The sequence below is a fragment of the Hyla sarda genome, chromosome 7 (genome assembly GCF_029499605.1).
Source record: "Hyla sarda isolate aHylSar1 chromosome 7, aHylSar1.hap1, whole genome shotgun sequence".
NCBI classification, from domain to species: Eukaryota; Metazoa; Chordata; class Amphibia; order Anura; family Hylidae; genus Hyla; species Hyla sarda.
This window is the reverse complement of record NC_079195.1, coordinates 155,502,924-155,530,553: the sequence shown is the minus strand read 5'-3', so window position 1 is coordinate 155,530,553 and position 27,630 is coordinate 155,502,924. Positions and strand designations below refer to the sequence as shown.

At 43.5% G+C, this 27,630-nt stretch overlaps 1 protein-coding gene across 10 annotated transcripts in view; it reads right to left on the bottom strand.

The window, feature by feature from the left end:
- Window positions 1-1,718: 1,718 nt before the first annotated feature.
- Window positions 1,719-27,630, bottom strand: part of LOC130282600 (gastrula zinc finger protein XlCGF26.1-like) — a 381,272-nt gene continuing 355,360 nt past the window's right edge. For all 10 annotated transcript variants that reach the window (XM_056531000.1, XM_056530995.1, XM_056530993.1 and 7 more), the window contains one exon: window positions 1,719-4,570. In XM_056531000.1, the coding sequence (XP_056386975.1) occupies window positions 3,198-4,570 (1,373 nt within the window). In that variant the 3' untranslated portion in view covers window positions 1,719-3,197. The remainder of the gene's footprint in view (window positions 4,571-27,630) is intronic.

Here is a 27,630-nt window from a genome sequence, read left to right as displayed (position 1 = left end):
TACTACTCCCAGCATGGACCACACATTGTTAGGCTAGAAATCTTGCATCGCATCCTGGCATGGGCATAAAACTTTAGCTTGTGGGTGAACTTGTATTTTCGTTTGACTGACAAATGTAGGTCAGTGGGTTAATTGGTTAACTATGTGGTCATGTAGTAGGAAGTATGTTATGTGACGATTGAAAGTGCCGTGGGAAAATAAACAAAGGCCATGTAAACAGTGGGGATGCTTAGTTTTTATAGAGACACTGTAGTATTCTGTGCACAAGAGTTTGTCTGGTAGATAGCAGCAGAGATATGTGAATGTAGCTGCATATGGATGGAATGTAAGGTGGTCATTGAATGAGATTTAAATTGAATATGAATAAATGAATTATTTTATTTGTGGGAACTAGATCCCAGGGTGACCAGCCTGGGGGGAGGCCGGTGTTAGATGGTTGGGCTTGGTGGTGGTGGACTTTGGGGATATGGTGTGATAAGAAGGGATAGGTGGTGTGTCAGTTGATGGGTGGCCGTTCAGTTGTGTTATTTGATGAGTTCAGTAGCTTCATTGAGTCCAAGAGGCTAGAGGGTGTCAAGCTTGAAGATCCAAAACATTTATTTTCGGATGAGATTTTGCAGTCGGTTGGAGCTGTGGCTGGGTATGTGGTCTATGGGGCAGATAGTGATAGGGTTTTGGGTATCAGGATGTTTGATGGCACAGTGTCTGGATAGGCTGTGTAGAAGGAATTTTTTCTTGATATTGTTATGGTGATTGTTGAGTCTGGAGAGGAGTTCCTGAGTGGTTCTGCGCACGTAAATTTTACCACAGATGCAGGAGATGATGTAGATTACAAATCTGGATTTGCATGTTAAGTGGAATTTTATGGGGAATTTTTCACCTTCACCAACCCGGTGAAGAATTATTTTCTGTGGGAGATGATGTTGTAACAGAGGCAGTTTTTTGCATGGCATTTGTATGCTCCTTTTAGTGCACTGGTGGTTTTGGACTGTTTTTTCCTGGTGTGTTGTCGGAGTCAGCTAGGGGCAATTATGCCCACACCAGGATGCGATGCTAGATTTCTAGCCCCCCATCCACTGCCTAGTTGCAATCCCTTCTGTATAGCAGGCATACGCAACAGCACATTTCACATAGGCTTTACCCAGCCTATTGATTTCAATGGCAAAAAATTTCCTAAAGTTCTACCCAGCCTCCCATAAAGTCACACAAGCGCAGCCCATCCAGCAGCGGACCCCGGATCATATGACGTCACCGCTGAACCCGCGACCTACTTTCCCGCCAAAATTAGAAATTCTACGTGTATATAAGTAACTGTAAAACATACTGTCTTGTTGTGAACCTGACGAAGAGGGGTGCCCCCTCGAAACGCGTTGTTCCACACCAGAAATAAAGCCTTTATTAACCATTTCCAGTCACCTACGATCTGTCACCATTGGAGCACCGTCTTTCTGTGTTTTCTCTCCCTGCATTCTCTGATCACAGTGGATGTCACTATTGACACCTGCTGCGATCATCCTATCTATTGAAGAGATGCGGAGCGGCTTTCTCCTGCACTTCGCATTTCTGCACTATACTCCAGCCAGCAAGTGATATGGAGAGAACATCACTGATTCATATTTCCCGCTGAGAGCAGGAATTGGCTGCAACCATCCGGCCAATCCGCACTCTGGGCGAATAATATGAATGAGCGATGTTCTATTCATATCACTGGCCGGCCCGAAGTACAGAGCAGAGATACGAGCGCTGTATAGATCTCTGCTATAAGTAGGATGATCGCAGCGGATGTCAGTAGTGACACCAGGGGCGATCTTTCTATTAGTACGGGTACTACTACTCCCATCATGGAACAGTCTGTTCCATGCTGTGAGTAGTAGTACTACCTAAAAAATTTAGAGGAAAAAAAAAGAGAAACACACACACACTTTATTAAAAGTGTATTACAATTTTGTTATAAAAAAAATAAACATTTTGTTAAATACATTTTTTTTCCATCCCTACTGCATCCTTTTTTTCCGGTACCCAACAAATTTTGAAAACAAAAACGCCAAAAGAGGCCAAAAAAGGCAAATTCCACACAAAGGTAAAAACGCATGAAAAAAAGCATTTTTTTTTCTGGCGTTTTTAAGCCTAAAAAATACACAGGGCAAAAACCTAAGTGGAATCCTAGCCTTACTCTTTTTTCCTATCTCCTGTTTATTGAATGAAATACACATCTGTTGGTTTTATAATAAATATTAACACAAATTCAGTATTTATATTATTTACAAATGACAAACAGACAGAATACTGACTTTTATAGGTACACTCACACAAAAGTTAAAAAGTACCTGTCACCAAATAAACTTTTCTAAACTAACTCAGGTTATGTTCCCTTACAACTTCTAACACTCCTCCTACCCCCCCCCCCTTTTTTTTAGAGCTTTAAAAAGCTCTGTATCTTACCCTTATTCTTGCTTACATCTGTGCAGCTTTCAATAAGGCTCTGTGGATGTTTCAGTGAGGATCTTTACAGCTTTCAGTGAGGCTCTGTGCAGCTGTCAATCAAGCTCAATGCAGAGAAGCACTCCCTGAGTTTGGTCTCCTGTCATGCTGGGAGGAGACCATACTCACTATATTAATTGTGGCAGGGATCAGAACAGAGCCACCTAGTGGCCAGTTTGTCTATTACATTTTAAGCATATTTATGTTGATAATTTTAAAAGCAAGTGAATGGGAAAGTGTCTGCTAATTACACAAGCAGAAGGGAACAGCTGGAAAGAGGGCAGCCTGGCAGGGCTGACCTCTGGTCCAGGCAGAAAATCTGACTATTTGGCTCAAAAGGCGCACTCCCGGAGACTTCAGATTTGTAAATCAATGTAGTCTTTAGTCCATGCTGTAAACTGCCATTCTTAACAATTAAAGGTGCACCACATAAAGGTGAGCAAAATCTACCTATATCCTAAACTGCATCCCATATTATCAGGGAATAACTGCACTGCTTCTGCTTTTTTTTTTTTCTCTCTCTCTCTCTCGATGCTAATTACAAAAGGAACACTATATTAAAAGTTTTATTTGGTGACAGGTACTCTTTAAATACATAAGAGAACTGGTTAAAAAAAATCAAACCTCTTATAACGACAATGCCCAATTAAAAGCTTCCAGACTATCTACTCCACTTAAAGACTTCCTGTTCAAGAAGATAACATAGTTAACAGCAGTTAACTTGTGTGAAGAACCCGATGTCTGAGAAGATTTGATTTCTGGGTAAAACACTTGCCACAATCAGAACATGAATAGGGCTTCTCTCCTGAGTGAACCCTCTGATGTACGAGGAAACTCGCTTTCAGTCTGAAACTTTTGTTGCAATCTAAACACCTAAAAGGCTTTTCACCTGTATGTATGGTAAGATGGTGAAGGAGATTGGTTTTCTGGTTAAAACGTTTGCCACAATCAAAACATGAGAAAGGCTTCTTGTCTGTGTGAATAATCTCATGCTTCATGAGCTCTGATCTGTACATAAATGACTTCCCACACCGGGAACAATGGAATGATTCTTTGCGGGCAGGAGCCTTGTATTTCATAGAATGATTTGATTTGCCAGAATTAAAGCCGGCTGAACCTGTGTGATATTTTGAAGGTTTATCAAGAGATTGGGAGTCAGTACCTGAATCTTGGCACTCTGGGCAAGATGTTGGCTCTCTGTCTTGACAGTTTAATGTATGCATAAACTGTTTTCCACAATCCAAACATGAAAATGTCTTCTCACACGAGCAAACCTTCTGATGCATGAGAAGTCCTGATCTCTGAGTAAATGACTTCCAACACATAGGGCATGTAAATGGCTTCTCTCCTGTATGGATCCTCTGGTGCTCAACAAGAACTGACTTGCGTGAAAAGCATTTTTTGCACTCAGAGCATGGATATGGTTTTTCACCATTGTGTATTTTCTCATGCACTTTAAGTTTAGATTTGTTAGTAAAACATTTACCACACTCAGAGCACGTAAATGGCATCTTGTCTTCCACCTGTTCCCCAGCATCTAGCTTCCGCATAGCCTTCTCTCTGCAATTTAAGCAGGAGATCTCTTCCCCATGTGTGTGACTATTCAACTTCTCAGTAAATTCTTTTCCGCAATGAGAACAAATAAATGATCCCTTCCTCCCATGGATGCGTTGGTGCACAGCAAAGCTGGACTTTTGGGTAAAACGTCTTCCACATTCACCACATGAAAATGGCTTTTCCCCTGTATGAATTCTCTTATGCTCCACAAGGATTGATTTGCGTGTAAAGGATTTACCACATTCAGAACATGGAAAGGGCTTCTCCCCAGTGTGATTTCTCTGATGTCTAATGAGTGCTGCATGCTGGGTAAAAAACTTATCACACTCAGTGCAAGTAAACATTTTACCCCCAATATACACTGTGGTAACAATATCCGATTTATCAATATCACATTCATCTTGATCAGAGATATCTGTACCCTGGAGGCCTGAACATGAAAGCTGCATGAAGTCATCATTTTCTATTTTACAGTTTAATATGAAAGAAAGCTGGCTGTCCAAGGAGTTCCCACTGTCCTCCTGGAGTGTACCTGTTAAGAATACAATACAGATTATACATTCATTTAAAAATGTACAAAATTATATCAACAGAATTCTCAAGGCCCGTTACTCCCGTGGAAAACTTTTAATTTTTTTTTTTTTATCAACTGGTGCCAGAAAGTTAAAAAGATTTGTAAATTACTTCCATTAAAAAATCTCAATCCTTCCAGTACTTATTAGCTGTTGAATACTACAGAGGAAATTATTTTCTTTTTGGAACACAATGCTCTCTGCTGACATCATAAGCACAGTGCACTCTGCTGACATCTCTGTCCATTTTAGGAACTGTCCAGAGCAGCATATGTTTGCTATGGGGATTTACTCCTACTCTGGACAGTTCTTAAAATGGACAGAGATGTCAGCAGAGAGCACTGTGCTCGTGATGTCAACAGAGAGCTCTGTGTTCCAAAAAGAAAATAATTTCCTCTATAGTATTCAGAAGCTAATAAGTACTGGAAGGATTAAGATTTTTAATAGAAGTAATTTACAAATCTGTTTAACTTTCTGGCACCAGTTGATATAAAAAAAAAAAAAAAAAGTTTTCCACCGGAGTACCCCTTTAAAATATCACAATCAATTATATCCATAGAACGGATATAGCCTCTAAAACCTCACTTTTATTAAAAAATGTAAAGTAATTTTTATATCAACTATAGGCGATCAGAACAAAAAGGTACATACCCAGAACATAGCTGCCAGAAGCATATATATGGCATATATGAATGCAAACATTTGTGTGTTGACTCACTATGCTGCTTCAATCATATCATATTAGGTTCAGGCTGATCAATTCTGAAGACACCATACTTCTAGCGTGTAATGTGTTAGATAGGGAAAATGTTGAGAAAGATTTTAGGGTATACTCAAGTCTGGGAATAAACATACCCTTGTAAAAACTCTCCCTATCAAAAACCTTTACTCTTTCCCTTAGTGATGCTAAGAAGGTTAACAACATTAGATTTTACCATATATAACGTTCAGCAATGCATTATATATGGTAAAATCTTTATCCTCACAACACTTGGGGATGTTTCTGCCCGCAGGTATGGTGGGGATATGTAAATTTTAAATGTAATTAAGAGCACTAGTAATCTCAAAATTTTCTGCAGAAAAAGTCGTAGAAAATATAAAGACACATACATATGTGTGCTATTTGCAATAGGATTTATTTTATTTTGCTTTGGTTACATGTGTTACTTTATACATATCCTTTATACATATCATTTATATTTATGTATTCAATACTATCCCCTCATGCTAATTGGTATATCAATATATTGAGCGGAGACACAGGCTGTCAATAACACCGTGGGGCATCGCTACTGCAAGAGCATCAGAACTAGGTAAGCATAGCTCCCCACCCAGGGGACTGCTTATGGGGTGGCGGGGTAGACTTACAAATTTATTCTATTAAGGTCAGGGCCAGACTGGCAGTGGGGCCATCCGCCTCCTCTGATGTGATACACATACACACATCCACTCAGGGCCTGACTGGCCATCGGGCACACTGGGCATTTGTGGGTTGGGCTGTTCGTCTCCTCTGATGTGATGCACACACACTCTGTACCAGGAGTAGCTGGCCTGAGGACGCCACATTAAAACTGAAGTCCACTGTACTAAACTTCAGAACTGACAGGGACAGATTGTGCTGCACACGCCTGGCCACTAGCCAGCACTGAAAGCACTTTGCATTGGAGGCACCACTTTAAGAGTGGAGGCCGGAAGTGCAGCTTTAAGAGTAGCCTCAGCAGTGTGCTGCTCCTGTGTATAGATGTGCTGCACAAGCAGGCCTCTTTATTCCCTCCCTTCACATCTGCCATAGAGAGGAGTGGAGCCAGTACAGCATTGAATAGAATAGTGCCATCACAGCAAGCCAGTAGCCTCCTGTCCTAGGCTAGGCCACAATTCTTCTTCCATGCGTTTTACCAAAGCAAAGCCTTTGACTCCTAGACAAAGCCCTTGCTTTGGCAAAACACGTCGGAGGTATGTTGTGGGGCTGGGGTGAGTTTAAGGCACTCCGGAGTATCACGGCTGGTACATATTTATCTATTTATTGGTTTTGCACTGATTGATTCTATTGTGGTTTGTATATATACATATGCTACCTGTGCACTTTGATGTGATTATTTCACTATTTGTATGCACCTTCACTTGTACTTTTTCCTATTTTTATTATTCTTTGGCACTTGGCACTTTTCATATGTAGCGGCACTATACAGTTTCATGTATATTCCCCAGGTTTTATTTACAAGTCTTACAGAGCCTTGTTAATACCAGGATATTTTTGCTCCAGCATCCACCTTTTATTACATTTAAACACTTTTTTTTACACTATGACTTACATAGTTACATAGTTAGTACGGTCGAAAAAAACATATGTCCATCAAGTTCAACCAGGGAATTGAAGGGTAAGGGTGTGGCGCGATATTGGGGAAGGGATGGGATTTTATATTTTTACATGTATTTTGTATTTTTTATTCCGCCTCTATGTATGTTTTAATATCTACTATATCATTTTCAATAAAATCTAAAATATTTTTAAACCCCATTTTTTGTATCAATATTGGTGTGAGGGTTTTATTGTGGTACACCTAAGGCATTTGTAGGTTTATATATTGTTCTCTCTTTTTTTAACCCCTTGTATATACATTTATTAAGTCCACAAATAGAAAGGATTTTATTGGTCCATTCATATTAAAAAGTAATAACAAAAAAGTGCTCAAGTGAGGTAAAACCCTACGTACGCTAATGCGTTTAAAACACTATGGTTCTTAATCATGGCTCAAATTCACACTGCCACACACAGACTTATATACAGACACTAATTCCAACCAGAGACTTGGTGCACGCCTACTCAGCCCATCGGGACTCAGATTCTCCAGAGAGAAAAGGAAAATAAAACATGGGAGGGTTGAAGAGAGAAAGGAAAGAAGATACCGTATATACTCAAGTATTAGCCGTTCCGAATATAAGCCGAAAAAACAGGAAAACCTATTGACTCGAGTATAAGCCTAGGGTGGGAAATACATCCTCCCCCCCCGTCATCATCCCGCCTTCCTCTGTCATCATCCCGACTCCCACTGTCATCATCCAGACCCCCCATCCCTCCTGTCATCATCCAGCCCCCCCCTCATCCACCCATCATACAGATCCCCCTTGCCCCCATATCATTATCCAGACCTCCCTCATCCCCCCATAATACAGATCCCCATTGCCCCCCATATCATTGTCCAGATCCCCCTCATACCCCCGTGTCATCATCCAGACCCCCCTCTCTTGTTCTCTACTCACCTCAACAGTTGCAGCTCTGTTGGTCCTTCCCTAGCAGCCGTCCAACGTCGCTGCAGGGACCGTCCGACTTCTAGTGGGGAGGGTGAGCCGGTTCGGGCCATCCATCTTGACCGAGAGGCCCTCTTCTCCGCTGCGGGCTGGCCCTGGACTAGTGACGCTGCACTGATGCCGCCGCGCGGACGTCCCTTCACGGCGGGGTCAATGCAGCGTCGCAAGTCCAGGGCTGGCCCGTAGCAGAGAAGAGGGCCTCCTGGTCAAGATGGATGGCCCGGACTGGCTCACCCTCCCCACTGGAAGTCAGAGAGTCCCTGCAGCATAGATGGGTGACGATGGATGGCCAGGCCCATCCCTTCGCCACCCCCACCGATATCCCTGCAATTTTTTTTCCCCATCACTCGAGTATAAGTCGAGGGGGACGTTTTCGGCACGAAAGATGGTGCTGAAAAACTTGCCTTATACTCGAGTATATATACAGTAGTAAGGAAAACAGAAAAAAAAGGAGAAAAAAAAGTATTGGCCACCTACGTTTTTGAAAACTATGAAAAACTATGTGGAGTAAATAAACACGCTTGTCTTCTGAGTGTTGCTGTGTAAGAGGGGGCGTGAAAGAGGAGTTACAAAAACTGTGATTATCTGTTGTGCGGTGGGTGCGACTGCCTATAGCCCACATTCATATTTTGGGTAAGTTTTTCTCTTTTGCACATAGTGGGATAACTGTTAGAGTTTAAACACCCTTTTTCATTTTTTTTTTTTTCTCTGTTCCACCTCTAGGGGGAGGAGGAGTAGATTGAGCACAGGTGTATAAATCTTAGCTTGGGACTCTAATTGAGAGCTTGCTCTTCTGAGTGTTGCTGTGTGAGGGGGTGTGAAAGAGGAGTTACAAAAACAGGAGTTTGAAAGCAGGAGGTTGAGATCTCTGTGAGTGTTAATTTCTGAACCCACAAGGTCTACAAAAAATTTTAAGTGTAATTTTGACTATATGTTTTTTCCTATACATTTGTGAAATCCCCATAACTAGATGGCCTCCATGTTGGAAAATGCAGTCCAATGTACATCCTGTTCAATGTATGCAATCCTTGAACAACAGTTTGAGGGTGCATATTGTTGTGCGAGATGTGTGCTAGTTGTCCGTTTGGAAGCCCAGATCCTGCATCTAGAGGGGCGACTGGCAACAATGAGAAGCATTAACAACATGGAGAGGAGTCTCGTGCTCACTGAGCAGGCACTCTCGGGAATAAAGGTGGGGGAGGACAGTGGGACGGAGTTGCAGGACAGTCAGGCAGTTAGCTGGGTTACAGTTAGAAAGAGGGGTAGGGGAAAAAGTGTCAAGGAGGCTAGTCCTGAACTGGCACACCCCAACAAGTTTGTCCGCTTGGCAGATGAGGGGGATGCCATTACAGAGCTAGCAGAACTGCAGCAGGATACCGCCTCTGACCGCCAGGGGGGTGTCTGCTCCAGTAAGGAGGGAGGGAGGAGTACAGGGCAGGCCAGACAGGTACTAGTGGTGGGGGACTCAATTATTAGGGGGACAGACAGGGCAATCTGTCACAAAGACCGGGATCGCCGAACAGTGTGCATGAGTTCGGCACATCACGGATCGGGTTGACAGGTTGCTGGGCGGGGCTGGAGAGGACCCAGCAGTCATGGTACATATTGGCACCAATGACAAAGTAAGAGGTAGGTGGAGTGTCCTTAAAAATGATTTCAGGGACTTAGGCCGCAAGCTTAAGGCAAGGACCTCCAAGGTAGTATTTTCTGAAATACTACCAGTACCACGAGCCACACCAGAGAGGCAGCGGGAGATCAGAGAGGTAAACAAGTGGCTCAGAAGCTGGTGTAGGAAGGAAGGGTTTGGGTTCATGGAGAACTGGGCTGACTTCGCTGTCGGTTACCGGCTCTACCGTAGGGACGGGCTGCACCTCAATGGGAAGGATGCAGCTTTGCTTGGGGAGAAGATGGCTAGAAGGGTTGAGGAGTGTTTAAATTAGGGACTTGGGGGGAGGGAACCTACAGCAAAGAGGGGGAAGAAAGTGTAGATAGAGAGGTGGGAATTATAAATGTACCTGGGGGTGGAGCGGAGGGAGGGGTTAGAATAGTTAATAGGAATAGGCTTCATAGGAAAATAAAACTTACACCCTTGAATCCCATTAACCCCAATAACATAAAGGATGGAAATGTAAAGTGTATGTTCACAAATGCCAGAAGCCTAGCAAATAAAATTGGGGAGCTTGAGGCCTTGATACTGGAGGAACATATTGATATAGTTGGGGTCACTGAGACATGGCTGGACTCCTCGCATGACTGGGCTGTCAATCTGCAGGGGTTTACATTGTTTCGCAAGGATAGAATGAACAGAAAAGTTGGTGGAGTCTGTCTGTATGTAAGAAGTGGTATGAAAGTCAGTGTGAACGATGCCATAGTGTGTGATGATTTTGAGGAGGTGGAATCACTGTGGGTAGAATTACAAAAGGAGGGAAATACTGAAAAAATAATATTTGGGGTAATCTACAGACCCCCTAATATCACTGAAGAGATAGAAGTTCGGCTTCATAAACAAATAGAGAGGGCCGCCCGGGCAGGTACAGTGGTAATAATGGGAGATTTTAACTATCCAGATATAGATTGGGGTCCGGGGTTGGCTAAAACTACAAAGGGGCGACAATTCCTAAATTTATTGCAGGATAATTTTATGGGCCAGTTTGTGGAGGACCCAACAAGAAGTGATGCCTTGTTGGATCTGATCATTTCCAACAACGCAGAGCTGGTTGGTAATGTAACTGTGCGGGAAAACCTTGGTAATAGCGACCACAATATAGTTACTTTTGACTTAAAATGTAGAAAACAAAGACAGGCGGGGAAGGCAAAAACATATAACTTTAAAAAGGCAAACTTCCCTGGGCTGAGGGCTGCACTACAGGACATAGACTAAGGGGAGGTGTTGTCAAATACTGATACAGAAGGTAAATGGGACATCTATAAATCAACTCTAAATAACTATACATCTAAATATATACCAAAGGGGAACAAATATAAACAATTAAAACTAAATCCTACATGGCTGACACATGATGTTAAAAGAGCAATAAACAACAAAAAAATAGCCTTCAAAAAATACAAATCTGATGGGTCAGCGATAACATTTAAACAGTACAAAGAGCTTAATAAAATCTGTAAAAATGTAATAAAAACAGCAAAAATTCTAAACGAGAGACAGGTGGCCAAAGAAAGCAAAACTAATCCTAAATATTTTTTTAGATATATAAATGCAAAAAAACCAAGGACAGAACATGTAGGACCCCTTAATAATGATAATGGGGTGGTTGTCACAGGCGATCAAGAGAAAGCGGAGCTACTGAATGGGTTCTTTAGTTCTGTATACACTATGGAAAAAGGAGCTGACATTGGCCAGGTCAGTGCTGGTAACACATCATGTAATGTACTGAACTGGCTTAATGTAGAGATGGTACAAGGTAAGTTAAGTGATATAAATGTAAGCAAATCCCCAGGGCCGGATGGACTACACCCAAGAGTTCTTAGAGAGGTAAGTTCAGTAATATCTGTACCCCTGTTCATGATATTTAGAGATTCTCTGGTGTCTGGTATTGTGCCAAGGGACTGGCGCAAGGCGAATGTGGTGCCAATCTTCAAAAAGGGCTCTAGGTCTTCCCCAGGAAACTATAGACCGGTAAGTTTAACGTGCATTGTGGGTAAATTGTTTGAAGGACTTATAAGGGATTACATACAGGAATACATAGGGGATAATTGTATTATAAGTGATAGCCAGCATGGGTTTACTAAGGATAGAAGTTGTCAAACCAATCTAATTTGCTTTTATGAAGAGGTGAGTAGAAGCCTTGACAGAGGAATGGCTGTGGATATAGTGTTTCTGGATTTTGCTAAAGCGTTTGATACTGTCCCTCATAGACGTCTGACGGGTAAGTTAAGGTCTTTGGGTTTGGAAATTTTAGTTTGTAACTGGATTGAACACTGGCTCATGGATCGTACCCAGAGAGTGGTGGTCAATGATTCGTACTCTGATTGGTCCCCGGTTATTAGTGGTGTACCCCAAGGTTCAGTACTGGGCCCGCTGTTGTTTAATTTATTTATCAATGATATAGAGGATGGTATTAACAGCTCTGTTTCTATCTTTGCAGATGACACCAAGCTTTGTAGCACGGTACAGTCTATAGAGGATGTGCATAAGTTACAAGATGACTTGGATAGACTAAGTGTCTGGGCATCCACTTGGCAAATGAGGTTCAATGTGGATAAATGTAAAGTTATGCATCTGGGTACTAATAACCTGCATGCATCGTATGTCTTAGGGGGGATTAAACTGTCAGAGTCACTGGTAGAGAAGGATCTGGGTGTACTTGTAGATCACAGACTACAGAATAGCATGCAATGTCAGGCTGCTGCTTCCAAAGCCGGCAGGATATTGTCATGTATCAAAAGAGGCATGGACTCAAGGGACAGGGACATAATACTCCCCCTTTATAAAGCATTGGTAAGGCCTCACCTGGAATAGGCTGTTCAGTTTTGGGCACCTGTCCATAAAAGGGACACTGCGGAGTTGGAAAGGGTGCAGAGACGCGCGACTAAACTAATATGGGGCATGGAACATCTTAGCTATGAGGAGCGATTAAAGTAGTTACAATTGTTTAGTCTTGAGAAGAGACGTTTAAGGGGGGATATGATAAACGTATATAAGTATATTAACGGCCCATACATAAAAAATAGGGAGAAAAACTGTTCCAGGTTAAACCCCGCCAAAGGACGAGGGGGCACTCCCTCCGTCTGGAGAAGAAAAAGTTTAGTCTCAAGGGGCGACACGCCTTCTTTACCGTGAGGACTGTGAATTTATGGAACGGTCTACCTCAGGAACTGGTCACAGCAGGAACAATTAACAGCTTTAAAACAGGATTAGATACATTCATGGAACAAAATAACATTAATGCTTATGAAGAAATATTAAATCCCATCCCTTCCCCAATATCGCGCCACACCCCTACCCCTTAATTCCCTGGTTGAACTTGATGGACATATGTCTTTTTTCAACCGTACTAACTATGTAACTATGTAACTATGTTTATAATGAGAAATATAATATACCCTGTTCAATACACAAAAACTTAAATAATTTTGTATTTCATACATAAATGGGTACTCTGCCCCTAGACATCTTATTCCTTATCCAAAGAATAAGGGATAAGATGTCTGATCGTGGGGTTCCCGCAGCTGGGAATCCCGCAATCTCTCCTGCAGCACCCCCTGTCATCTGCTGCACAGAGCGAACTTCGCTCCGTGTCGGATGACGGGTGGGGACTAAGATTGATTGATTATTGAAAGACATTTATTATCCTTAATCCATATATCAGTTTATGCTAAGCCTGTTTTTAAAATGGAGTCTGTCATCAGACGCATGAATCAGCAGGAAAGTACCAGCATAGAACAAGGAACTAACGCTGCGGTCAAGACTGAAGGCAAAAGTTGAAGGAAAAAGAGAAGCTAGAAACCAAAGCTGGAAAATATTAGATCACAACCGCAGATGATAAATATATCTATATATACATATTAATAAGATGATTTTGCATATATACAAAAATGACCAATCAAAAAGTAACACAATAGTTTGATGTGATAATTAACCTCCCACTTTGATAACTGTATAAAGCAAATGTAACTTCCGTATAATAAAGCAGAACTCCTTGGCCAGTGTGACCAACACATCTGCTGGAAAAGGAAAGTTGTACCAACTCTTTGTGTGGTGCTCTTTCTTTGTGTCGACAACCAGCAAATATTAATCAACAGAGGCAGTCAGTCAAATTTGAGGCCTAAATCTGCGAGTCACTCCTTGACAGTTGGTGCCGTGACTCGGATCGCACTCGAGGGGAGACCAGGTTTTCAGAGGGGCGACGCCCGGCTGCCCGGGGGGACCCAGGACTGCCCAAAATCTGAGCCTGATCACCTCCATGTTAAGCACGGTAAGTCTGCTGATTTCTTTATAAATCTGTAGCTTATCAGTGTCTTTGGGCAGCCTTGTGGGAACCTGTTACATAGTTACATAGTTAGTACGGTCGAAAAAAGACATATGTCCATCAAGTTCAACCAGGGAATTAAGGGGTAGGGGTGTGGCGCGATATTGGGGAAGGGATGGGATTTTATATTTCTTCATAAGCATTAATGTTATTTTGTTCCAGGAATGTATCTAATCCTGTTTTAAAGCTGTTAATTTTTCCTGCTGGGACCAGTTCCTGAGGTAAACTGTTCCATAAGTTCACAGTTCTCATGGTAAAGAAGGCGTGTCGCCCCTTGAGACTAAACTTTTTCTTCTCCAGACGGAGGGAGTGCCCCCTCGTCCTTTGGGGGGGGGGGGGGGGTTAACCTGGAACAGTTTTTCTCCATATCTTTTGTATGGGCCATTAATATACTTATATACGTTTATCATATCCCCCCTTAAACGTTTCTTCTCAAGACTAAACAATTGTAACTCCTTTAATCGCTCCTCATAGCTAAGATGCCCCATATTAGTTTTGTCGCGCGTCTCTGCACCATTTCCAGCTTCACAGTGTCCCTTTTATGTACAGGTGACCAAAACTGAACAGCATATTCCAGGTGAGGCCGTACCAATGCTTTATAAAGGGGGAGTATTATCTCCCGGTCCCTCAAGTCCATGCCTCTTTTTATACATGACAATATCCTGTCGGCTTTGGAAGCAGCAGCCTGACATTGCATGCTATTCTGTAGTCTGTGACCTACAAGTACACCCAGATCCTTCTCTACCAGTGACTCTGTCAGTTTAATCCCTCCTAAGACATACGATGCATGCAGGTTATTAGTACCCAGATGCATAACTTTACATTTATCCACATTGAACCTCATTTGCCAAGTGGATGCCCAGACACTTAGTCTACCCAAGTCATCTTGTAACTTACATAGTTACATAGTTACATAGTTAGTACGGTTGAAAAAAGACATATGTCCATCAAGTTCAACCAGGGAATAAAGGGGTAGGGGTGTGGCGCGATATGCTTATCCTCTATAGACTGTACTGTGCTACAAAGCTTGGTGTCATCTGCAAAGATAGAAACAGAGCTGTTAATACCATCCTCTATATCATTGATAAATAAATTAAATAACAGCGGTCCCAGTACTGAACCTTGGGGTACACCACTAATTACCGGGGACCAATCAGAGTACGAATTATTGACCACCACTCTCTGGGTACGATCCATGAGCCGGTGTTCAATCCAGTTACAAACTAAAATTTCCAAACCCAAAGACCTTAACTTACCCTTATAAGTCCTTCAAACAATTTACCCACAATGCACGTTAAACTTACCGGTCTATAGTTTCCTGGGGAAGACCTAGAGCCCTTTTGAAGATTGTCACCACATTCGCCTTGCGCCAGTCCCTTGGCACAATACCAGACACCAGAGAATCTCTAAATATCATGAACAGGGGTACAGATATTACTGAACTTACCTCTCTGAGAACTCTTGGGTGCAATCCATCTGGCCCTGGAGATTTGCTTACAATTATATTACTTAACTTACCTTGTACCATCTCTACATTAAGCCAGTTCAGTACATTACATGATGTGTTACCAGCACTGACCTGTTCAATGTCAGCTCCTTCTTCCTTAGTATATACAGAACTAAAGAACCCATTCAGTAGCTCCGCCTTCTCTTGATCGCCCGTGACAACCTCCCCATTATCATTATTAAGGGGTCCTACATGCTCTGTCCTTGATTTTTGTGCATTTATATATCTAAAAAAAATTTAGGATTAGTTTTGCTTTCTTTGGCCACCTGTCTCTCGTTTAGAATTTTTGCTGTTTTTATTAAATTTTTACAGATTTTATTAAGCTCCATGTACTGTGTAAATGTAGCTGACCCATCAGATTTGAATTTTTTGAAGGCTATTTTTTTGTTGTTTATTGCTCTTTTAACATCATTTGTCAGCCATGTAGGATTTAGTTTTAGTCATTTATATTTGTTCCCCTTTGGTATATATTTAGCTGTATAGTTATTTAGAGTTAATTTAAAGATGTCCCATTTACCTTCTACGTAGAAACACCAGCTCTCCAATCCCCTGTAATGTGCTCGGATCGGTGTCCAGCCAACACCAGCAACGAAAATGAAAGGCAGATGATCCAGCACTATTTCTATGCAGCTTTATTAGAAACACAGCACACAGGTAAAATCAGCCTGAACTCAGACGCGTTTCGAGCGCATGCGCTCTTTGTCGGTGATGTCACAGGTACTACCAGGTGAGGTTAAATATCTTTTGCTTGTGGGAGGGAAGGGAAAAAATCCCATATCCCCACCTCTCTCTGGAGACGTGTGGCATGGTTCACATTAGTAAGAACAAACAATGTTAAAATATATGTATAAAAAACCAAAAAATTAAACATACATGCAATGATATGGCTTAATTGTTCATAAAATTATAGGATTAAATGTCACGGAAGGGGGTTCGTAAAATTGGTGTTAATGCTTTTAGTAGTGAAACAGCAGTTCTTGACGGACATTTAGACCCGTCGGAGAGCGAGTCCCCAGTGTGAACTGCCAATATGCTTCACGATCTGCCAATTTTTTCCTGATACAACCCCCTCTCGTGCCCGTTTTTACATGCTCAATGGCAAAAATTCGAAAGGTGTTTAATTTACCGGCATGTGCAAAGTGAAAATGTGCAGATGCAGCAGATCTCTGTCTTACTGCTGTCATTGTACTGTCATTCAGATGTTCCAGTGCTCTTATTTTCAGTTTTCTTGTTGTGTATCCCACATATTTTAAATTGCATTCTGTGCATTCTATCATATAAATTACATTACTGTAATTACAGTTCATGTAATTATTGATAGGGTACCTTTTGGTACCATCCGAGCTCTCGAACTGGGTCATCTGTTTGACATACTGACAAGTACGGCACACTTTATGTCCGCACTTGAAAAACCCTTTCCTTTCTAACCAGCTGCTATTTCTCCTGTTCTGTGAAACGACCACACTCGGGGATAGTTTGTCTCCAAGTGTGGGGGCCCGTTTGGACACTATTCTGCAACCTTCTTCTAAGATTCCAGCCAGCGTATGATCCTGTTTCAGATAATGTAAATGTCGCTGTACTATGCTTTTGACCTGATTGAAGTAAGGTGAATAGGTAATAGCCAGAACTGGTTTTTCAGATCTGGTGGATGATTTATTGGCATTATTTGGGTTTAATAAATTAACTCTTTCCTTTTTAGCTACTTTTTGTTCAGCTTTTTTAAGAGTATGATTGGAATATCCCCTAGATTTTAATCTTTGTTTTAATTCACTGGCTTGTGTGTTATATACATTTGTATTAGTACAATTCCTTTTTAGTCTGGTTAGTTCCCCAACTGGGATCGCTTGGACCGTGTGTGTGGGGTGATTGCTATCTGCTCTCAGGACCGTATTGCCCGATATGGGCTTTCTGTACGTGGAGGTCTCAATGATTTGATTCTGGGACCCTCTCAACACTAAATCCAAAAAAGTTATACTGGTAGTGTCCACATGATAGGTAAATTTTAAATTAAACATATTATTGTTTAAGTAGTCCCCAAACAGTGGCACGGTCGCGATGTCCCCTCTCCAAATAAGGAGGAGGTCATCAATAAATCGGCCGTACCACTGTATGCTGGCCCTAAAGGGATTTTCATCTGTATAAATAAATTGTGATTCCCAAAACGACATGGTTAAGTTAGCAAGTGAGGGTGAATGTCTGGCCCCCATAGAAACGCCGCTTACTTGGACAAAAAAGGACCTATCAAAAGTGAAGTAGTTACGGGACATGAGAAACCAAACAACCATTTTAATGTATTCACATAAATCTGGAAAGTAGTTGCTATGGGTAACGAGATGATGATCCAGGGCCCGCATGGCAACGGTCCATGGTATGCTGGTGTATAATGACACCACATCACAGGAGAGCCATGCGAACCCTGGATCCCACTCCGTGTTTTCAAACGATTTTAACACATCTCTGGTGTCTTTTAAGTACCCGGGAACTCGCTGTACTAATGGCTGTAATAGCCGATCCACCCATGTAGACAATCGCTCCAACAAAGATCCACTGCCGGACACGATAGGTCTCATGGGCGGAGGAATAATGCCCTTTTGGGTTTTGGGGAGAGTATACAGTACCGGGATAATAGGTTGTTCTACATATAAATAATCCCTATCTCTCTCTGAAAGAACTCCCAATGCTATGCCCTCCTCTAGTAATTTGCTAAGTTCCTGTTGGAATTTGAAAGTGGGATCATGATCCAATTTCCTATAAGTTTTTGCATCATTTAATAACTCATTGATTTGTGAAATATACATTTCTTTGTCCATTACCGTAACAAGACCCCCCTTATCAGACATCCTGACCACAATGTCATCATATGATGCTAGCTCTTTTAATGCATAACGTTCTTTTTTGGTCAGGTTGTCTGATTTAGGTTGTCTTGTTGAAATGCTGTTGCTAAAGGCAACAAGATCCTTTTCCACCTCATTCTGGAATTTATTCATGTCCTCTTTACCTTCTGTATCAGTATTTGAGAACACCTCCCCCCAGTCTATGTCCTGTAGTGCAGCCCTCAGCCCAGGGAAGTTTGCCTTTTTAAAGTTATATGTTTTTGCCTTCCCCGCCTGTCTTTGTTTTCTACATTTTAAGTCAAAAGTAACTATATTGTGGTCGCTATTACCAAGGTTTTCCCGCAGTTACATTACCAACCAGCTCTGCGTTGTTGGAAATGATCAGATCCAACAAGGCATCACTTCTTGTTGGGTCCTCCACAAACTGGCCCATAAAATTATCCTGCAATAAATTTAGGAATTGTCGCCCCTTTGTAGTTTTAGCCAACCCCGGACCCCAATCTATATCTGGATAGTTAAAATCTCCCATTATTACTACTGTACCTGCCCAGGCGGCCCTCTCTATTTGTTTATGCAGCCGACCTTCTATTTCTTCAGTGATATTAGGGGGTCTGTAGATTACACCAAGTATTATTTTTTCAGTATTTCCCTCCTTTTGTAATTCTACCCACAGTGATTCCACCTCCTCAGAATCATCACACACTATGGCATCGTTCACACTGCCTTTCATACCACTTCTTACCTACAGACAGACTCCACCACCTTTTCTGTTCATTCTATCCTTGCGAAACAATGTAAACCCCTGCAGATTGACAGCCCAGTCATGCGAGGAGTCCAGCCATGTCTCAGTGACCCCAACTATATCAATATGTTCCTCCAGTATCAAGGCCTCAAGCTCCCCAATTTTATTTGCTAGGCTTCTGGCATTTGTGAACATACACTTTACATTTCCATCCTTTATGTTACTGGGGTTAATGGGATTCAAGGGTGTAAGTTTTATTTTCCTATGAAGCCTATTCCTATTAACTATTCTAACCCCTCCCTCCGCTCCACCCCCAAGTACATTTATAATTCCCACCTCTCTATCTACACTATCTTCCCCCTCTTTGCTGTAGGTTCCCTCCCCCCAAGTCCCTAGTTTAAACACTCCTCCAAGCTTCTAGCCATCTTCTCCCCTGTGGGACAGCTGTGTCACCCCTCCGGGACCGACTGATAGCGACAGGTGATCTCCCTGCTGTGCGGTCTTATTTGATACAAGGAGTCATAGTCACGGGTGACTGACTGCCTGCTGCTTAAGTCTAAATTTAAATAATTTTTTAAATCGGGACTTGTGAGAGATCCAGAAAAATTTTATTATTTCTGATTTTGTTTTTGATGTTCATTCTGGTTCTAGTTCAGATTTTTGTTTGCAGTAGATTTTAGTTTTTTTTCCTTCTATCCATCTACTCAGTGGAGACGGTCTGGTCGGGAAAAAGGTGTTATTACCCTTTGCGTTTGTACCTATGGTATCTTTTGTGTCTGTACCGCTGGTTTCTTTTATGCCGTACTCCTGGTATCTTTTGCGTTGTACCTGTAGGTATCTTTGAGTTGCACCTGTGAGTATCTTTTGTACCGTACCAGCAGGTAACTTTTGTGCCGTTCTAGTAGTCAACTTTTGCTCGTGCCCGTATGCACCTTTTTGTTTGTTTTATGTGCCAATTTTTGTTCAGCCGTTCTCCGATCAGAGATCACGGTGATAGGGAGGGTATAAGGTCCTCACTTCTCCCGAAGTTGTTAAACTTTGAGGTTGCTGCACTTTGGTAGATATGAACAGTTTGCAAACTTTATTCAAGAGTCAGACTTCTGCTCTCCCTGGGGGTGAAGAGATGCGTGACTTAGTCACACGCCGTGAAGGGAAGAAACATGTTGAGTAAATGAAAAAATTGATGTCTATATGTAGCATTCATGAAGAAGGTAGATTACACCCAGAATTGTGGGCAAAGGCCCTCAAAGAACAGAAGGGGATATTAGAAGATGGCGGATTGTTGTCATCTGCTAAAGCATGACACCGTACTTCTTGTTTGAACTTCTCCTGAGAATTTGAAGCCTCACAATTATTTTATTCTCAATTGGTTAACTTTAAACTGTTCAGATTGAAAAAACCTGTATTTACTGTATTTAAATGTGTCTGTAATGTTCCAGGGAAACATTTCCTATGCAAAGGAGAAGTTGAGAGGGGTTTTGTAATTTGTAGATGACAGAACAGTTCAGAGCTGCAGTTAAAATGACCTCATTGGTAGAGCAAGGGGGGCCACCAGATCTGAGGGGGATCAAGTGTGAAGCAAATAGCGGCTTGTTAAATGGGTGACTGAGCTGTAAGAAAATGAGCAAAAATGCCAAGGGGTGAGCAGAAGGTATGATGAGAAATTTCAAAGCTATGGCTGTGTTGTGAAATACATTTTTGAGTAGAATTGATTGTCTCATTGGCCCTCATTTACTTAGAAAATCGGGTTGTAAGTCTATCTTGCTTTCTTACCCGACTGCTTTTTTCCCCTGGTATTTATTATTATGTCGCATCCTGTTTGTCGCACGTTGGTTTTGTAGGTTTTGGTTTCCAACTCCTCTGAGTTGTCGGGAAAAAATCCACAACAATTCAACAAATTCGGTTTGGAAACCTTTATAAATACGTGGAAAAGCTCAGAAATGTCGGGTAACGCCCCTTTTTTGGGTTTGGGAGAATCCACATCGTGTCGCAGACTGGCGCACGATGTCTGCGACATGGCGCAGACAAAGATGTGCCAAAAAAAACCGACAAAAGAAGTCGGGTTTAGAATAGTAAATGAGGGCCATTGTCTCCTAAAAAATGTTCCTTAGTGGTTTTGAAATGGCTGTGTGCATTGTATTGAGGACGTTGGTGGGTTTGATCCGGGAGCTGATGGTGTTTGCAAGTGAAAGAGGTACAGATTGTAGCAGCTGGATAGAGTTAGAGAGAGAGAAATAGAATAGAGACTCATGATAGGAAAGCAGGTGAAGTATATATTATGGATATTATGGATCTTGGGGCAGTTGAGGGTTTGGAATGTGTTGATGGACAGAAGTATACATATGCAATAGTGTGATTCTTGAGAGCAGGTTGTGATTTGATTGGTTATATTGTAGTTATCTGGACTGTTGTGATTATAATCAAGATAATTAGGTTATGAAATTAGCACTGATGTACAGATATATATTTTGGTAGTTTGTCAGTGGGATGTTTAATAGGAGATATAATATGTATGTATATATTAAATAAAGAGAGCATTTGCAAGTGAAGATGATGATGATGATGTTGAGTGTATATTGCTATGGAATGCAAAGTATGTGGTAGGTCTCTAGTGTTGGCCGCAGTGGAGACACAACCCACAGTTAGGATCGCCACCATTATAGGGCGGTGGCAGATCTTTATTTTTGTAATACTAATATACAGTTACCTTCCTCTTTTTTGTCCCTGCATTGTCTCTGTGTATATGTAGTTATATCGTGAAAAAAATCCACGTGGTATGAAATTGAACCTATTTTGATGATATTTCATTAATTTCCCAATTGTTTTCACAGGTACACAGGTTGGATGCCAAAAAAATTAAGTGTATCGGGAAATGCGATTAGTTGTCTGATTATATTACAGGACTAACAAGAGAAGAAATGTGGCCAAGAAGAACAAAATGAGATATAAAATAAATAAAAAAAAGTGATCACTATTCAATTAATAAATATTACTTTAGGCATTTAAAATCAAGCTAATTGTTTAATGGATTATAAACAATGCGCATTGGAGATGATTTTTTCCCAATTTTTGAGAGCTCTGTAAACTTTTATTCTTTTACATTTTTGGTGAGAATGTGGGCCCTGTGTGTTGTATGTTGGTATTGTGACGGTGACATAGAGGAGTGGGAGGAGAAGGGTGGGGCCTATAGGGAGAATGACAGCCTCCTCTTCTGAAACACAATTACACAATTGTTTAGTCTTTAGAAGAGACGTTTAAGAGGGATTATGATAAACGTGTTTAAGTATATTAATGGCCCATACAAAAAATATGGAGAAAAACTGTTCCAGGTTAAACCCCCCCCCCCCCCCCCAAAGGACGAGAGGGCACTCCCTCCGTCTGGAGAAGAAAAGGTTTAGTCTAAAGGGGCGACACGCCTTCTTTACCGTGAGGACTGTGAATTTATGGAACGGTCTACCTCAAGAACTGGTCCCAGCAGGAAAAATTAACAGCTTTAAAACAGGATTAGATACATTCCTGGAACAAAATAACATTAATGCTTATGAAGAAATATAAAATCCCATCCCTTCCCCAATATCGCGCCACACCCCTACCCTTTAATTCCCTGGTTGAACTTGATGGATATATGTCTTTTTTCGACAGTACTAACTATGTAGGAGATGTGTATGTGTGTATATATATATATATATATATATATATATATATATATATCTACTGTTGGAAATTGAGTATATTCTTAGTACCTGTATATACAATGTAATATATCTATACATTCTATATTGCATTTATTTGAATAACATTAATTCTGGGTGGATAACTTTATAATGATATTTCTCCTACCTAGTGTACTTACCGTATTTATCGGCGTATAACACGCACTTTTTAGGCTAAAATTTTTAGCCTAAAGTCTATGTGTGTGTTATACGCCGATACACCCCCAGGAAAGGCAGGGGGAGAGAGGCCGTCGCTGCCCGCTTCTCTCCCCCTGCCTTTCCTGGGGTCTAGAGCCCTGCTGCCGGCCCTTCTGTCCCCCTGGCTATCGGCGCCGCTGCCCGTTCTTTCCCCCTGACTATCGGTACCGGCGCCCCATTGCTGGCACCGACAGCCAGGGGGAGAGAAGGGGCAGCGGCACCCATTGCCGGCGCCGCTGCCCCGTTGCCTCCCCCCATCCCCGGTGGCATAATTTCCTGGGTCGGGTCCACGCTGCTGCAGGCCTCCGGCGAGCGTCCCCTGCGTCGTTGCTATGCGCTGCACGGCGCGGCGCATGATGTCAGTGCGCCGCGCCGTGCATAGCAACGACGCAGGGGACGCACACCGGAGGCCTGCAGCAGCGCGGGCTATCGGCGCCGGCAATGGGGCGCCGGTACCGATAGTCAGGGGGACAGAACGGGCAGCGGCGCCAATAGCCAGGGGGTGAGAAGGGCCGGCAGCAGGGCTCTAGACCCCAGGAAAGGCAGGGGGAGAGAAGCGGGCAGCAACGGCCTCTCTCCCCCTGCCTTTCCTGGGGATGTATCGGGGTATACACGCGCACACACGCACCCTCATTTTACCATGGATATTTGGGTAAAAAACTTTTTTTTACCCAAATATCCTTGGTAAAATGAGGGTGCGTGTTATAGGCCGGTGCGTGGTATACCCCGATAAATACGGTACTTAGTGTAATCTCATGATGCTGAAAAAGAAGACCGTTCTTTGGTAGCTTTGCTATTCTGTGATCAGGATTGATTCTTTGAACTTATAAGGTTAAGAATTCCAGAGCCATGATAAAATATCAGAGAATCCATGGTTAATGCTGAGTTGTAAATGTAAGCTTACTCCAAGAAAGATGTAATACATTAGACAGGATATATGGTGACCACACGCAGAATGAAGTTCTACTACAATAAACCACTCGATCTGAGCTGTTGGTTCAGACAATAGCATTGAAGATATTCACTGAGATGTGTAATGTAGAAAAAGCAGGTTGGGCTGCACCGCAAAGAAGTGTGAACATAGGTGCACGCAGCGGCTGGTCCCAGGTCCCGGGTCCGTATTGCTAGAAGAACAGATTTGCTGCAGCACACAGAGTAGTGTCAAGTGGTTTATTTCATTCCAATTGCTACGTTTCAACCGCACATGCGGCCTTTTTCAAGCACAAGTGAACAGTGACCATCGAGCAAGTTATATATGGTGTTCAATAAAACATCAATTACATAATTGTCACGATTCGGCTTCCAGGTAGTGGATCCTCTGTGTCAGCGAGGGATTGGCGTGGACCGTGCTAGTGGACCGGTTCTAAGAGGCTACTGGTATTCACCAGAGCCCGCCGCAAAGCGGGATGGTCTTGCTGCGGCAGTAGCAACCAGGTCGTATCCACTAGCAACGGCTCTACCTCGCTGACTGCTGAGAAGGCGTGGGACAGAAGGACTAGGCAGAGGCAAGGTCAGACGTAGCAGAAGGTCGGGGGCAGGCGGCAAGGTTCGTAGTCAGGATGGGTAGCAGAAGTTCAGGTACACAGGCTTTGGACACACTAAACGCTTTCACTGGCACAAGGCAACAAGATCCGGCAAGGGAGTGCATGGGAGGAGGTCAGATAAAGGCAGGGAGCAGATGGAAGCCAATTAAGCTAATTGGGCCAGGCACCAATCATTGGTGCACTGGCCCTTTAAGTCTCAGAGAGCTGGCGCGCGCGCGCCCTAGAGAGCGGAGCCGCGCGCGCCAGCACATGACAGCAGGGGACCGGGACGGGTAAGTGACCTGGGATGCGATTCGCGAGCGGGCGCGTCCCGCTGTGCGAATCGCATCCCCAACGGCCATGACAGTGCAGCGCTCCCGGTCAGCGGGACTGACCGGGGCGCTGCAGGGAGAAAGACGCCGTGAGCGCTCCGGGGAGGAGCGGGGACCCGGAGCGCCAGGCGTAACAGTACCCCCCCCTTAGGTCTCCCCTTCTCTTTGTCCGGTAACTGCCTCCCCTGGGATGAGGACACCGGGAAAGAATGGAGGGTTTCCTCAACGGCAGGCAGTACAGCAGGAGAGGGAATGGGGAGGGAGGGCAGAGGGCGAGGCCTGGCACGGGGCAGTGTGACACCAGGACGGGGGCCATGGGGAGGCACAGAGGCTTGCCTGACGGGACTGGGAGGGGGGGAGAGGCACTTCCTGTGGCAGGCAGAGTCCCAGTTCCTGATCTCCCCGGTGGTCCAATCAATGGTGGGGGAATGAAGCCGGAGCCAAGGCAGACCGAGGAGGACCTCAGAGGTACAGCCGGGGAGAACGAATAGCTCAATCCTCTCGAGGTGGGGTCCAATAGACATGAGGAGGGGTTCTGTGCGGTAACGCACGGTGCAGTCCAATCTGGCTCCGTTGACCGCGGAAATGTAGAGCGGCTTGACGAGACGGGTCACCGGGATGCTGAATTTATTAACAAAGGACTCCAAAATAAAATTCCCGGAGGCACCAGAGTCCAAGCAGGCCACGGCTGAGAGGGAGGAGTTGGCTGTAGGAGAAATCCGCACGGGCACCGTGAGACGTGGAGAAGAAGACTTAGAACCAAAAGATGCCACACCCACGTGAGCTGGGTGCGTGCGTGCGTTTCCCAGGCGTGGAGGACGGATAGGGCAATCCACCAAGAAATGCTCAGTACTGGCACAGTACAGACAGAGATTTTCTTCTCTACGGCGATTCCTCTCTTCCTGGGTCAGGCGAGACCGATCCACTTGCATGGCCTCCTCGGCGGGAGGCCCAGGCGAAGACTGCAAAGGATGCTGTGGGAGAGGTGCCCAGAGATCTAAGTCTTTTTCCTGGCGGAGCTCTTGGTGTCGCTCAGAAAAACGCATGTCAATGCGGGTAGCCAAATGGATGAGTTCTTGGAGGTTGGCAGGAATCTCTCGTGCGGCCAGCACATCCTTGATGCGACTGGATAGGCCTTTTTTAAAGGTCGCGCAGAGAGCCTCATTATTCCAGGATAGTTCAGAAGCAAAAGTACGGAATTGTATGGCGTACTCGCCAACGGAAGAATTACCCTGGACCAGGTTCAGCAAGGCAGTCTCAGCAGAAGAGGCTCGGGCAGGTTCCTCGAAGACACTTCGGACTTCAGCGAAGAAGGACTGGACTGTGGCTGTGGCAGGATCATTGCGGTCCCAGAGCGGTGTGGCCCAAGACAACGCCTTTCCTGAAAGAAGGCTTACTACGAACGCCACCTTAGACCGTTCTGTAGGAAACAAGTCCGACAACATCTCCATATGCAGGGAACACTGAGACAAAAATCCACGGCAGAGTTTAGAGTCCCCATCAAATTTGTCCGGCAGGGACAAGCGTAGGTTAGGAGCGGCCACTCGCTGCGGAGGAGGTGCAGGAGCTGGCGGAGGAGATGGTTGCTGCTGTAGCAGAGGCAGAAGTTGCTGTAACATGGCGGTCAACTGCGACAGCTGCTGTCCTTGTTGGGCAATCTGCTGCGATTGCTGAGCGACCATCGTGGGAAGATCAGCGAGACTTGGCAGCGGCACCTCAGCGGGATCCATGGCCGGATCTACTGTCACGATTCGGCTTCCAGGTAGTGGATCCTCTGTGTCAGCGAGGGATTGGCGTGGAACGTGCTAGTGGACCGGTTCTAAGAGGCTACAGGAGCGGGGACCCGGAGCGCCAGGCGTAACAATAATTAAGTGTTACAAATATATAAAAAACTTACAATAAAAGTGTACAGGAGATACAATACACATAGTATCATGATTAAGTGGGTATATAATATATGTACCCATAAAGTGCATAACAATACATATAAAATATACATATAAAGTGCATAATAAGTTAAATAGTGCACCAGGTGAAAAATAATTAATCAAACAAATGCAGGAAGGAGAGTAGGCGGAATCTCGAGGCACTCACCCAATCAAAAAGAAGGATGTATAGATATCCTATAGACATCGTCACACCCGCATGAGAAGCGGCGTGGTATAATGTATGTACAGCGGCATTGCGGCGCGGCAGCAGCGCACGCCTGTCGCTGTACTTCCGGGAATAGGGCGGCAGCCAATGGGATAACGCCACGTAGGGCCACATGATCAAAAGAAGGATGACGCCCCATGGAGTCACGTGACTAGAGAGATGTTCACGTGACATACACGGACGCACCTGCGCACGGCAAAGAAAATAGAGCATAAATCTAGTAAGTAAACAGACACCATCTTGTAAATGGGCAAAAGTAAGGGCAAAATAGAATTACTAAAGAATAAAAAATAAATAAGAAGTGGAGGGATGATATAAGTTATATGTAAAGTAAAAGGGGTCAGCGCTTAAAATGCAGACATAGTAAAGCAACAATCATTCCTGCACATAAGCCCAAAATATCCCGTGGGTCTAACACTCCCAGCACACCTCATCATCTACTTACATGGCGACAAATGTGTCACCCGTCGGACCCCCCCAGGTCAACTTAATGTACCACAGGACAGTCCAACAGGTGGGAGAGAGTACCACACCTGGGACAATAGCAATCTTGAGGGCTGTGCAAAAGCAGAATCAGTCACACACACAATAGCGCATAGACCCAGAAGTTGACTTATCAAGTCAGAGCGTATCTTTATTGGTAACAAGTATTACTCCACACAAAAGGAGGAAAAATAAAATAAAATAAATAAAAAATAGGAAAAAAAATTTTGGGGGG